Consider the following 14862-nt stretch of genomic DNA (forward strand, 5'->3'; position numbering starts at 1 on the left):
CAAAGCATAAATGTTACATTGTTAGCAAAATCCTGGTACATTTACATAAATGACATGAATGTACAGTTAACAGACAATATTACAGCAATAAAAGTGGACCTATGCTTTTGTACAGCTAGCTTGAGCAGCTCTTAGAAATATTTTCCAGAATCTGGCCTTTTTGGGGTTTCTTCCAGTGAGAAAGCTGGAACAGCCTCTGGCTTTCTAAGAATAAATAGGGTTAATGAAGCTGGTGCTCTTCAAAACTATAACACAAGTCAGACCAACTGGTGCTCTCCGCCAATTTCCAACTGATCATCCATAGGCCCCTGGCTAGCCAAGCACACTTGGGTCATGCAATCTGCCTGTGATTTGCAATCCTATTTTGACCAATTAGCTGGAGATGCTGCAATCTGCCCTTCCTTTCCCCTCCTCCACCAAACCTTGACTGTTCTTTTCAGCTGAGCCTGAGCCTGTTTAGCATTTCATTGTTCAGATTTCCAAGAAATGCCAACTCTATATTGAAAGCTTTCTTCCCCTACCCCCACAGCCTAAAATGAAGCATTTTAGCTAACACTTTCAGTATGTGCCAACACAGACTTGCAGGGGGCAGGTTTTAGCTAATGGTGACAGCCAATCACCCTACACCTTTGTTTCTAAGGTCTGTAATTGTATTTTTTTTTTTTTAAGTTTGATAATTTCTGCCCTTTGTAAGCTAAGGAAACATGGTGAATCTTAAAACTAGATACTTCAACCCTAAGTACTGCAACCTAAATGTTTCCTAGACATAAAGGGCACGGTGAGCTAATGCGTGCAAGCATTATGCAATATAGCCTTCCCCCCACCTCCAGGGAAGTAGTGTAGATGAGGAAGTATCCCCATTACTTCTATCTCCACAGCTATAGAGATAAACTTGTGGCTGTGGGCAATTCAGTTATGTCAGAGCTGGCATTAGAAGTCAGGCTTTCCTCTCATGCATGTTTCTCTACACCACGCCACCTCCAGCAGGAGAGAGCACAGCATCAAGGAAGAATGAGCTGTACATTCCTGCTTGGCTTTAAGGGAGTCTAGGTGGTACACACAATACTAGGACCCTCAACAAGGCAATAGGTTTTACTGCATTTCCTGCTGCAGCATTTTTGAAAACCACCTCCTCTTATTGCATCAGTCACTAATCACACAGGAGTGCTCCATGTGCCATTCCCAGACTGTTAAAGATGGGATGACTTGGACCCTACAAGACACTTGATCAAACCTTTACAGTGTAAATAGGATAGGCTATTTTCTTTCCCTTTGACCACCAATGAACACAGACAAGTAGATCAAAACTTGGCTACATTCTCCAAAGTAGGTGCTACCGAAAAAAGATGATTGTAGAGGCCTATTTTACTGTCTCACCTTCTCTCAGTCTTGTGGGTTGCAAAGTTTGTCTTAAGGTGCAAAGAATTTATGGGAAACAAGGCTAGAGTCTTTTGCCATGTGTAAAACTTGTGTTTATAGCTACAGTGGTAGTCTGAGCATGCTAACTACTATACCCATTTAGTCAGGTGACTGAATGCTCAGAGGTTCATGGGATTAGAGGACTATCAACACACCCTTTTAAAAGCACCACTGGTGTATACACATCAACCTAATGGGGGTTGTAGATAGATTAGCATGTTTGAAACACCCCCAATGTTAGGCCTCACTCTGCTGCATCTGTGTGCACCGTTTCCCTAGCAGCTTTCACCTTGTGCTCATGAAAACAAAAACCTAGGTCTTCTCTTTGGGACCGATTCTTTAGTTGCTGCCTCCATTTTTCCTGTTGGTGCTGTCCTGGTGTCGCTCTGATGCTGTACAGCACAGAAGAAAAAAGCCCCTCCTTTGTCGTTAGAATAGTTGCAGCACTCTAACACGCTCCCCAGAGAAATCACTGCCCTAAGGGCGTCGGCTTGTGGGGACTTTCAGCATGAGCTGGTGGTTCCATAAAACAGACTTGGAAGCCCCAGCTGGATAAGGTCCCATGCCAGTGTGATGCCCTAGTTTTCCTGCTGCTGCTTTGCCCCGCCTCACACTCTTGAGGTGATGTAAATAGAATGCAGTCGACTGGCCAGTGTTGTCTGTAGGTCCCGCAGAGGGTCCAGACCCTGCACCTTGCTATTCCTGCCATAGATGAGCTGTCGGAACGAGTCCTGTTCCAGCAGAGAGTTCATGTGTTTGAGGAAGAAGCCCTCGCAGAATGAGGCCAGTTCAGGTGCACTGTGGATCTGTAAAACAGAACAGGAGCCAGTGACCTTCTCTGTGAGCCCTACAAGTTAAATGACATTTCCACAGCTGCCACTGTTAAGCCCTTTCCCTCTGACAGCTTCATGGGGCAGGATGCCTGCAAAACAAAGGATTGTTAGGGGAAGGGGTACGTACGTAATGATGTAGTTGGTAATGCTAATGGAAAGGACTCCCATGCTACGAAGGACTTTTTTCCTCTCCCTGTGTGCGTGCATGCAGCTGGAGAGGTTCATCCCACTGGGATAGTTTTCAGGGGATAAAGTAAATTTTTTATTTCTAATCCTCTGATCTCCTGCTGTTAGCTGAGCCACAGTCCAGTGGCCCTTAAAGGAAAAGAGCAGCTGGCTGATGAAATGGCCAAGATACCTGTTTTGTGAGAGCCTGCAGTCCATGTGTCGCATCATCACACAACAAAGGAATCTTGCCAGCTGGTATGTAATATGAGTGGCCATGGAAATATGGTGTATATGATAGAATGCTCATTCCTAGACCAAGGCGCAGAATGAGATGGGGAAGAGCCACTCTAATACCATGCCTGTGAGTGCCTCAGATTGTCCTATGGGCAGCTCTATAGCTCCCAAATAGTCTCCTTTGGTTCTCCCAGTAATTATTTACCTAATTACATCCACCTCAGTATCATCAGATAAGACACAACTACACTGGGGGAAAAGCAATGTATTTTATGCCCAATATTTAGAAGCTCCCAAAGATTTGGGGATTCTTAACAGGAATAGAAATTTTTATAAAAGTTACATAAGGAACTCACTTTATATTAGCAAATCAATTCCCCTCTCCCCCCCAAAAAATGCAATAGTTTCTCCTTGGCTGTTGAGAATCCAAACACAGCAGCCTTGGGCAAGTGCATGAGATTCCCACATTGAAACTGTCAGTCTGGTGACACTACATATAATGCAAAAAAGTAAACAAATATTAATAGAAATATAATAAATATTTAATGTTTATTTTACTTCCCTAAATATTTTCTGATGTAATCTTTAGCAGGCTACTCTTGCCTCTCTACTACATCCCAGACTCCTGCTGATTTCCAGGAATGCTGAACTGCTCTATGTTCCTAATGGTAACTCACGTTGGGTCATTTATATTAAATTACAGATTGGATACAAACTCTCATTTTGCAAGCAAATTTAGTGCAGAATTGGCCCAGCCAGTGCATGCCTGCATCATCTTGCATAATGACTCTTGTCCAAAATACCACACAGCAGCAAGCATGTGAAGTGCCTGTGTTCCTAGGCATTTGTGGGGTCTAAACAAGACAGCTCAGCCTTTACCTTTGCATATTTATAGATGTTAACAGAGCTCTCCATGCTGATGGTCTGGGCACATAAGATTTCACAGTGTCTTTGGAGGCCATCCAGTTGAAACAGGCTGGCGGCTGACAGAAGCTATTGGGACAAAAGAGACATTTTTCAAAATCAAAGTGTGGCTGTCTCCTGACTTATGGAAGGCAAATAAAAACAAACTACATTCCTTCCTCAAAGGATCTTCTAACTCCTCTTGAGGGCTAGCCCTCCTGTGAGAGCAGAAAGGCCAATAAAGAAGAATACTCATAGCATTTTCATTATGCCAAGTATAGCACTGAATGAAGGTAGCAAACACCTTCCTGCATTCTTAAATTTGGTGCCTCCTGGAAAAGTCAGAAGAGGGACACTTACTATATCCACTGGCAGCTGAATTTATCTTCCTTTTTGTTTAGGTGACTAGGGAACTGGAGACAGTCTGTGACAGGGGTGGCCAAATTTACTGACCTGCCAAGCCTCATATGACAATCTTCAGAAGTTCGAGAGCCAGGGTGCACTTACCAGGGCTTGGGGCTTCAGCAGGAGTGGGGCTGAAATCCCAAGATGCCCCTCCCCCCCACCCAATTCTGGTAAGTGGAGAATGGGGGAAGATGTGATGAGAAGCTGGATATGAGTCAACAGTGGGCCCTTGTTGCCAAGAAGGCTAAAGGCATTTTGAGCTGTACAAGTAGGAACATTGCCAGCAGATTGAGGGACATGATCATTCCTCTCTATTCGACATTGGTGAGGCCTCATCTGGAGTACTATGTCCAGTTTTGGGCCCCACACTAAAAGAAGGATGTGGAAAAAGTGGAAAGAGTCCAGCGGAAGGCAACAAAAATTATTAGGGGGATGGAACACATGACTGATTTATGAGGAGAGGCTGAGGGAACTGGGATTATTTAGTCTGCAGAAGAGAAGAATAAGGGGGGGGGATGTGATAGCAGTCGTCAACTACCTGAAAGGAGGTTCCAAAGAGGATGGATCTAGACTGTTCTCAGTGGTAGCAGATGAGAGAATAAGGAGTAATGGTCTCAAGTTGCAGTGGGGGAGGTTTAGGTTGGATATTAGGAAAAACTTTTTCACTAGGAGGATGGTGAAGCACTGGAATGGGTTACCTAGGGAAGTGGTGGAATCTCCTTCCTTAGAGGTTTTTAAGGTCAGACTTGACAAAGCCCTGGCTGGGATGATTTAGTAGGGGATTAGGTCCTGCTTTGAGCAGGGGCTTGGACTAGATGACTTCCTGAGGTCCCTTCCAACCCTGATATTCTATGATTCTATGTGTGGGACTCTGCAAGCCACACATTAATGATAAAAGAGCCACAGTTTGGTCACCCCTGGTCTATGAAGTCTTTTAATCTACCCCAGGCTGTCAGTGACCAAATATAGTTACTATCTGACGGCCTATATGTCTGGCCTCAATCCAGTTCCTAATGTACAGACCTTGTCATCATAAAAACCAGCACCACAACTGTCTCCATGATAGCAGTCTCAGCAGAGGCGCCAGGGACACTGAATTCTCACCCTTTGAAGTACTCCTTAAATGGCAGCATTGAGGCACATAGGCAGGGTTGGGTGTTGTACATGTTCTATGCCCAAATACAAGGCTTGGCTTCTCACTAAGTTTGCTTAAAACGTGGACAGTAGAGGGAAATCTCTCTCCTATCTGCTGTGTTCTATTACACATTCCACGTGATCTATTTTTCTAGGGTAGGAGTGATTCATACAGGAAGTTTCCATCCATATTTTGAACCCGCTCCCTGTTAATTTCATTTAGTGGCCCCTAGTTCTTGTGTTATGAGGAGGAATAAACAACATTTATGTTTTCACACCCGTCATGATTTTATAGACCTCTATCCCCCCCCTTAGCCATCTCTTTTCCAAGCTGGAAAGTCCCAGTCTTATTAATCTCTCTTCATATAGAAGCTGTTCCATACCCCTAATCATTTTTGTTACCTTTTTCTGAACCTTTTCCAATTTCAATATATCTTTTCTGAGATGGGGCAACCACATTTACACACAGATCCCCTTGTTCTGCATAAGCCATCTGAAGTAGTAACTGCTTCCTATTTCAGATGACACAAACTTCCTTAGACCTAAAAACACATTCACCTTCCACAATTCCTTATTTTCTCCTAAAAGAACACTGGGTGTTTTAACACTTTTCTGCATAAAGCAGCCACATGACACGTCCATAAAAACATTGGTAGCTGCACTCATCTTTCCCAGCAGTCACTTGTCAAGCGGTATTGACTATGTGCTTTGAAAGCATCACCTCCTTTCAAAGCCCTAACTTCTTTTGGCTTCCACGCCCCATCATCCCTGAGTGCATTTGGAAGAAAATGTTCTCACCTCTAGGATATCGGCTGTGGGAATTTCCATAGATTCTGTTCCTCCATAATATAAATACTGCATCAGCATCTGAAATGGGAAAAGGGCCAGGCCTGAAGCTTTTGTCAGTCAGGACACAGAGGAATTTAAATACCCATGCTGCCCTTAGGAAGCAAACAGAAATCGCAGCTCCAGCTTCCCATGGGTCTTGATAACCGCTTTGACATTTTCTAATGGCCTGGCTGTGGTGATTTCCAATGTTCTTTTCTTTCTCTGGCTTTAAAGGGGGCCACATCAAGGAATTTAGGCCAAGGGTGACAATGTGTCTCTGAGCAACGGCAAGGCCCCTGTAAAAACTCTGCAGGGGGTCCTGTTTTTTGTAAAGCTTTGCAGGCTAGCTGCACCCAGGAGCTGCCAGGCAGTGAAATTGGTGGCAGGCTAGCTGAGTGCATATGCACCGTACGGCTTGCCAGATGGTGACACACTGCCCTCCCCCTAGAGCTTCCAATAAGCCTCCCCATAGCACAAGTCTTTCAGCTGGGGGGTTTGAGGCCAGGAAAGAGAGGGGTTGTTTGGCTGAGGAGACAGGCATGGACAGCCCCTGTTTCCTCTCTCACCCTCCCATGCTCACCTCCCTACTGTTCCAAAACCAACCCCCTTGCACTCTCCTGCCCCTTCCCCATGCCCATCATCAGGGAACTGGTTTTTCACTTGAAAACCAAGTTCATCCCATTTACTACTATTTATATTGCAGTAGTGCCAAGCAGCTGCAGTCAGGATCCCATCGTTCTAGATGCTGTACAATCATCTACAAGCAAAACCCGATCCTTGTGCCTGCTGCTGAACAGAACCAGGTCTCTTGAATCTGTCTCGTGCTTTATCCACTAGCAAAACTGTCTCCCCTAAACAGTGAAAATGATACTACTTTTAGTAGGTAATCTCATGTCCTCTAAGAATGTGCCCCAAAGTCTCCTCACACATCCGCTCCCTCTCTATTTCGTTAGAAGGCCACCTTTAGGGGTCATTTCTTACGGCTTTCAGTGTATTATTTTTCAATCTACCACATTGTCCCGAGAGGCAAAATCCTCTCCCTGCCCCCTCTGGTTCTACGACACTGCAAACACCACAGCCTGAAAATCATGCCTTGGAGCTTCTCGAATCACAAAACCCCACTGATCAAAGACCTTCTTCATGCTATGTTAAGGAGACCTGCCTTAATACACTCAACTTTATTCTCTTCAGTCATGGGCCTGAGCTGCACAGCTTGGATGCAGACATTGCAATTGCTTTTCAATTCAAATACAAAGTGTCGGAAACCCTCTTGGGATAGAGCAGTAGGGATGTTTCTGTGCTCAAATTATTCCCATTTGATGCAGAGATACTATGTGGTGATGACCATATAGAGACATTGTGAGGGAGAAAGCCAAGATGAGTCCTAAACACTTTAGTGAAACAGTTACAGACTTTCAGCTGTTCTGCACTTTCAGATTTCTCTAATCTGCACATTTCCTTCCTAATTTGAAATGTAGATCTAAAAAGCTGGAACAATGCCTGACAATTGGATTTCACTGACCTGCTGGGTTTTTTTTGTTTTTTTTTAGACCTACCCTCTTTTCATCATGAATGAACCTCCCTTAGGTCACTTAAATATGGAAACATCGACAAAAGTAAAAGTGGAATTCTCAACGTCAAGTCTTTAAAGAGAGCCCCATAGACTTCTGATAGTCAGATTTTAATTACTGGGAAGCCTGGCAGTTCTCCGGCTCGAACCAGGCTTATTTTTTTGCTTAACACAGCATGAAAATTGTGCCTGGGAACTTCCAGAACTACACAAAACTACTCAAATAAAAGACCCCATTTGTCCTCCTTTATGAAGGAGATCGGCTGCATTTAAAAAAAAAAAATCCAATCTTATTCTTTTCAGAGCTAGGTCCAAGCTGGCAAGTTTAGATGCAGATCAGAACACACCTAAAAATGCAGAGATGTTTGAATCAGACCAGTCGCTGTTAGCGTTTCTCTCTGACATTAAAACTTGTAGCCTTTGCTTCACAGTCAGTACAGGAGGGAGACAAACAGTGCTAATAGTAAGGGTGCACATAATTTACATACCTTGAAAATACTGTATTTCATATCACTAATTTCAACAGTCTTACTGCCTTGGCTGTCCAGTTCTGGTTTATTGGTCATCAGGGTCTTAAACCTGAGAAAATGGAGACAGAAGTTTGCTTAATAGATTTCTGCATTTTTGTCACTCTGCATCATCTTTGCTTGGGTTAGTCGTCAGTAAGCAAAGGGGAAATGGAGAATCTTAGTCCTAGTGTATTTGCATTTATACTTTATATTTTCCAAAACAAATAATCAATATGTTTAACAGCAACTAAACTGTAAACTTCAGACAGCAAAATCTGTAAACTCCCCAGGACTGGATTCACTCCCATGTTACGGCAGTTTTAAGGTGCTCTAATTGCACTGAAATCAATGGCCTTAGACTCACATAAAACTGGAGCTGAATCAAATCCTGAGAATTGTACACTGCATTAATATTAGTTTTAAAAGCAAATAACTGATCCTGTAATAGAATCAACTGAATAATATCTCCATGTAAGGAGCAAGAGCAAAATATATTGGGGATTCAGTGTATTTTGTAAAAATAAATAAATAGATAAAGGTACACAGTGCTAAGGAGCCACATTCTTTATACCTACCTCACTTGCCTTTGCTCCTGGGGTACAAAAGAGGACAGAATCTGGCCTTAACACTTTTGCTGAGGACTTCCCTGGGGTGAGGCAGGCTCCAGTAAGTACAGAGGTAGAATACCTGGCTCCTACACTGTCCTTCCCTCAGCCTTGGGGGTTAGAGGCAAGGAGGGGTGGGAAAGAAGTGGCCAGAGCAAGCTGCACTCCAGCTATGCTCAGCTGCTGGACAGTTCCTTAGCAAACATTAACCGCTAGTGCATGTCAGAGCAGCCCCCTTGTTGTTCTAACCTGCATTGGGACTGGGTAGAAAATCAGGTCTGACCCCATTCCCTAATGGTCTGAGGGTAGGCAAAGAATCTGGCTCGAAAAGTTTTGTGGCTTGATCATGTAAACTCAAGTGAGTAGTCTTTACTCATGCTGGTAGCCCCATTGAGGCTATAGGTGATGAAGAGCTGCTCATTTGAGTAAGGGATTACAAGCCCCTATCCTCCATCACTAATCTCCATTTAGCATGCAACACAGTTGCAGTTAGTAGGTGTAGTTCATGGAGGCTGACTCACCTGTTGGAAGCAGTAACCAGCAGGACTTTGTGTGCATAAAACAGCTTTCCTTCCACTAGAAAAGTTACATCAGACATTTCTTTATTGTTTAGAAAGTGAGGATCTATTGGAAAAAAGATGGGACGGGGAAAAAAGTTTAAAATGCTGCAGCACGCCAAACAGAAAATGCAAAACCACTGTGGAAACTGTCTCACTGAGATAAAGCTGAGTATCTCACCAAGCCGGGCCGGCAACGTCTTTTGTATTTCAGGAATGTTGGGTATAGGACTGCTCCCATAGCAGTGGGTGAAGATGGCTGCAAGCTGCTGGTTGATAGAATCATTCTGTAAGGAAGAAGGAATTTATATCGTTAGTGCTTAAAAGTAGGCTCCACGGGCTGTAATAGTTTGCTTGCTGCTTATATAATAAGAATCTTCCTTTGCTGCATTTAAGGACTACTCTGTCTATAAGGACTCTGTGCAGAGGGGCCAACTCAAGACCTATGCACACAGGTAAATTTCACCACAAAAATATTTTCAGCAAGTTTATGGCACACATCTGTCAAGGAAAAAGAATTATTTTAAGAGAGCTCAATCCTTACACAGCAAATCTCCCCCTACTTCTACACAACAAAGTCCACAGCATGGCTTATCATCAGGAAACTCTGTTCATAACATATCAGTTTGTTGCTTGGCACTGCATTATTTCAAAGTTCAAATTTTGCATTAGTTTTTAACCATCCAGTCCCTCTCCCTGCTATCTCCAGGGAATCTACAATGATATAGGCCCTGATCTTACTCCCACTGAAATCAATGCAAAAACTACCATAGAATCATAGAATCATAGAATATCAGGGTTGGAAGGGACCCCAGAAGGTCATCTAGTCCAACCCCCTGCTCAAAGCAGGACCAAGTCCCAGTTAAATCATCCTAGCCAGGGCTTTGTCAAGCCTGACCTTAAAAACCTCTAAGGAAGGAGATTCTACCACCTCCCTAGGTAACGCATTCCAGTGTTTCACCACCCTCTTAGTGAAAAAGTTTTTCCTAATATCCAATCTAAACCTCCCCCATTGCAACTTGAGACCATTACTCCTCGTTCTGTCATCTGCTACCATTGAGAACAGTCTAGAGCCATCCTCTTTGAAACCCCCTTTCAGGTAGTTGAAAGCAGCTATCAAATCCCCCCTCATTCTTCTCTTCTGCAGACTAAACAATCCCAGCTCCCTCAGCCTCTCCTCATAAGTCATGTGCTCTAGACCCCTAATCATTTTTGTTGCCCTTCGCTGTACTCTTTCCAATTTATCCACATCCTTCTTGTAGTGTGGGGCCCAAAACTGGACACAGTACTCCAGATAAATTGAATTCAATGGAAACATGGACAGGCCAACTTTTAAAAGAAAGAAAAAAGATTGCTATTCAATAACAGCTGCTAATATTGTTCAGAAAATTCCAGGAAGGTAGCTGAGATGCTACTGACAGTCTGAGTTCCCCAATACTTTGCAGGTAATCCCTTTCATTACTGTAAACTCACTCAGTTCCAAAAGCCAATCACTAAAGTGGGGTTTATACAAGGATTTCCATTTCAATTAAAATAAGCATCTTTGACGTGGAGGAAGCAAGTATTGGATCCCTTGTAGTGCATTATTACATGAGTTTGGATAAACACAGCCATGGCTGTCTATACATCAATAATTCATGGGTCCCTGACATGGGTTTACATTGCTTCTAGTACAAACAATAACCAAATAATTGTGAAACTCCTGGCTCAAAGGATTTGAACTTCATATTGTTAAAAAATGAATGATTACTTTGCTGGTTTTGAGGATATCAAACATTAGCTGCAGTCCTTCATTAACCAGCTCTTCGTTATAGTCCTCCTCCTTAATAGTGACAAACTCCCTTAAGAGGTTCTGCACGACTGAATAGCGAGACTGGTAGAAGGTTGTCCGTAATGACTCAATCCACACATGAAGCTTCCATGGGATTCCTGTAACCAGACACAAGGGAAGGGGAGGGGATAGCTGCTGAAATAGCAAGCAAAAGGGTATTTCCTCTCTTGCTGTAATCATCATCATCATCATCCGCATTTAAGTGGCTCTTTTTATTTTGAAAGGCCTTTACAATTTACACAACTAATTTGCCCTCCCAGCAAACCTGGAAAGCAACTGTACCACTATCCCCATTTTAAAGGTGAGGAAACTGAGTCACAGGAAAGCGAAGTGATTTGCCCATGGTCACAGAGAAAATTAGCGTCAGGACTAAAGATTAGAACTCAGGAGTTCCTGGTTCTTGCCAAGCCTGCTACCCTTTTAACCTTCGTTTCATGCACCGGTTTTCTCTGCAAGCATAGCAGCAATCTGAATTCTGCAGATTAGCTGCACCATTACAGCATATGGAATAGCCAATCTTATATAAACCCCTTGTGATTGCTATAATTCAGTATTGCGGCATGTTTGTTCTGATGAGCTATCTTATTTAGACATGCACATTTCAGAGTCTTCAGTTGACTACCTTACAAGTGTAAGAATAGGTGCAAGCTGGGTCCTCAAATCCTATTCCTGGGCATTGACTGTCTCTGGTTTTGAGAGCTCAAATTGAGACACTTCAGAGGGTCCTGAGTTTTCAGATGTGCTGAGCACTCACAACTCTGAAGGATTTCAAATGGAGTGGAGTGAAGGGATCAGCTGCTCTGATCTTCAGGTCCCAGGCTGTTCCAGAAATTGGGGCACCCTAAGTCAGTGGGCCCTTTTGAATATGCAGCTGAGTGATCAGTAAGCAGTTTGATGTCATTTTCTATTTAAATTAGAGACTACTCTATGCCCCCATCAATGTGTGTCAGGTCTGAACTTGATGGTGAAGGCCCTTCTCCTAGTGACCTGTAATCCCTGCTCTTGCAGAGACAGGTTATGAAGGTTTTAGCTACTTCAAACCTGCCTTACCAAGTACTCTGAGCTCCATGGTGATGTCCACATAGCCATGCTCAGCACTGTAATACATGGCCTCCTGCAGGGCCTTCATCCTGGTTTTACACAGCCTGACCTGCCCCTCGTTGGAGCTGTCCTGGCTGGAGGTGTCACTCTCCACTCCCTCAGCTAAAATCTCCTCCAGCGAGAGAACATCTCCCTTTGACTGCTGGGGCTGGGTCAGGAGCTTGCGCAGCACGTTTCTGGGAGGAAAAAGAAGAGGAATTGCTCTTTAATAAATTAAATGCCCACAAACCAGACAGGCCAGGCAGGGTGATTTGGGCCCAGAAGTCCTGGAAGCCTGACTTAGTGACTCATTTCTTTCCAGAGATGAACCCTTCATCCAGGGGTGCTGGAACAATTTTTATAGGGGGATTGCTGAGAGGCATTGAACCAAACTGTAAACCTGGTATATAATGGAAAACCCTTCAAGCCAGGGAGAGCTGCAGCACGCCTCGCACCCCGGGTTCCAACACCTATGCCTTCCTCCTCCCTTCAGAGATGGAGCTGGGTTCCTCTAATTATTGGGTCTTTAAACATTATTATGGCAGTTTAGTCAGGACTGGTTTCATCAAATCCTGTGAGTGTTTGCTTTGTGTGGCTGGCAGACCACCAATACTAGCAATGGCTTGGCCCTGTCCAACACTCGAGGGTCCCATTTAGAATTCCTGGGTCCTTGGTTTTCCTACAGATGTGAGAAGCCTTAAGGGACAGATGTTGGCTATCCAAGACAATTAGGCCAACATAAGATGTTGTGCTGAATTGCCACTAGCTGGCGCTCTCAGTGCACAAAGAACTGGATTTTACCCTTTCTGTGTGAATTGATACTACATAATCTCATACCTTCTGATCACCTTCCCACAAAAATCATCCAGAAATAGGAGGCTTAACTTCATTATTTGCATAGTAAGAACGTGTTATAGAAAGAGGATTCTTACTGTGGCACAGTTAACCCATCAGATGCTTTACCATAAGACATTGCACAATCAAGGATGTTAATACTGAAAAGATAAGGTGCAATATTTCACACTTCACAAGCTCTTGAGTCATGGAAAGTAGCATTAGGAAAATGTTTGTCAGTATAAATACATCACTATAGTTCCTGGGGAGCCAAGTCTTAATGCAGACATGCTTCACCAATATAAAGTGGGGTTTACATTGTAATGATTCAATTTGGTAAATGACCAGCATGCCCTGCATTGATATAAACCCAGTTGTACACTGCTGCAGCACATCTAGATTAAGGGTTTGGAATTGGTGCAACTATATCAATGTGGTTACACCAATACTAATTTTTCTGATGGAGATTGGGCTAGAATGATTTCCGGATCAGTTTACAGGGATAATGAAATGTTATTTCTAAATACCAACCCTGCAAACACTGCCTGGAATGGAAGAGCCAAGCTGGTTTTTTTCTGATTCACACATCATCTGTATTAAAGTTTCTGCAGACCTAATTCTGCCCCAGCTTGCACCTCGGTAACCCCATTGCCTTCTGCCTCCAGTTATACACATGTAACCCACATCTTCGGAATTGTGCCCTGCAGTTGGAACTTAACAATTCTGTTGTTGCTGCCTGACCCAGAAACAAATCCAGCTCCTTCTCTCCTAGCTATGGTGGCTCTGTAATGCTGCTAACAGGTGTGAAAAAAGCAGGAGAAAGCTATTTGCTGACTTTAGTGACTAAAATATAGATCTGCAAACCCAGAGGGATTGGATCTGTTGAATAAGAAGGTGCCAATTTTACACAGTTATTTTGGGAATAGAACCACTCAAAGTGATAATTACTTTCCAATGCATCCCTTCAAAAGTAAGGGCAGGGTCTGGCCACACTGGAGTCAGAATAATGCTAGTGACTCCACTGCATTAAAACATGGCTATTGCTGGGAGGGTTCTAGCAACACTTCCTAGACCAGTGTGGATAGGGATTTTTGCTCTGGGAATTGTGGTGTAAAGCCATGCTACAGCCTGTGTGCGATGCGGGTAGCCTACGACAAGAGACCTCAGTGAACCTGTACAACAATTGTATACGAATCCCCGCCCTAAGAGGGTCTTCAATTTAAGGTTGATTTTGAACAGAGGTTTACCTGTGCCCATGTGCAGCTGAGTGACTAAAGCAGTTCATGTCTTCGTGAAGTGATGAGGACATCCCATTGACTTCCAGCATACTCAGGAGGGGGTCTGCGCCCCTACTCAGTAACAGACTGACCAGCTCATAGTTCCCTAAGAATTGGCAGAAAAGTAATGATAATTCCATTTTCCAGCATCCTTTAAAAGGCACTTCTATAGCACCCCACAAGTGTTAATTAAGCCTCACAACACCCCTGAGAGGGAGACAAATATTATTACCCCCATTTTACAGATGGAGGAAACTGAGACACAAAGAGGCTAAGTTGCCCAGTGCCACACAACTAGTTAGAGGCAGAGCTCAGAAGAGAACCCAGGAGTTCTGGCACCCAGTCCTGTATTCTATTTGAGGCACAGGCACACCTTTATATTTAATTGGGGGGGGGAGGTATGTTTTACTATTTTTTTTTAAAGTTACATTTCCCTCGTGTTTCAACAGCTTGAATTCAAACTACATTACAAGCAGATGTACATGCATCTGGCTTCAATATGGACAGATTCTCAGTTGTCAGCTCCTGCTGAGTGTAGCTAAAAGGGGGTCCAAAGGGGAATCTGGGGGCTGCTCTAACTGTTCTAGCTGGCTATGGCCCACAAGGGGTCATCCTGCAGCCGTGGATAACTGGAGCAACATGCATTCCAACCACCTTCCACCCCCGCTGCCAGAG

General features: G+C 43.7%; 1 protein-coding gene across 1 annotated transcript in view; it reads right to left on the bottom strand.

Annotated features, from left to right (window-relative positions):
- ABTB2 (ankyrin repeat and BTB domain containing 2) overlaps positions 1-14862 on the bottom strand; it is a 205972-nt gene continuing 191110 nt past the window's right edge. The window contains exons 9-17 of the mRNA XM_038406248.2: positions 14158-14293; positions 12047-12273; positions 10916-11094; positions 9347-9452; positions 9130-9232; positions 7983-8073; positions 5895-5963; positions 3534-3647; positions 1-2225 (exon numbers count right to left, since the gene is read on the bottom strand). Coding sequence (XP_038262176.1) covers positions 2028-2225; positions 3534-3647; positions 5895-5963; positions 7983-8073; positions 9130-9232; positions 9347-9452; positions 10916-11094; positions 12047-12273; positions 14158-14293 — 1223 coding nt within the window. The 3' untranslated portion in view covers positions 1-2027. The remainder of the gene's footprint in view (positions 2226-3533; positions 3648-5894; positions 5964-7982; positions 8074-9129; positions 9233-9346; positions 9453-10915; positions 11095-12046; positions 12274-14157; positions 14294-14862) is intronic.

The sequence above is a fragment of the Dermochelys coriacea genome, chromosome 6 (genome assembly GCF_009764565.3).
Source record: "Dermochelys coriacea isolate rDerCor1 chromosome 6, rDerCor1.pri.v4, whole genome shotgun sequence".
Taxonomy (NCBI): domain Eukaryota; kingdom Metazoa; phylum Chordata; order Testudines; family Dermochelyidae; genus Dermochelys; species Dermochelys coriacea.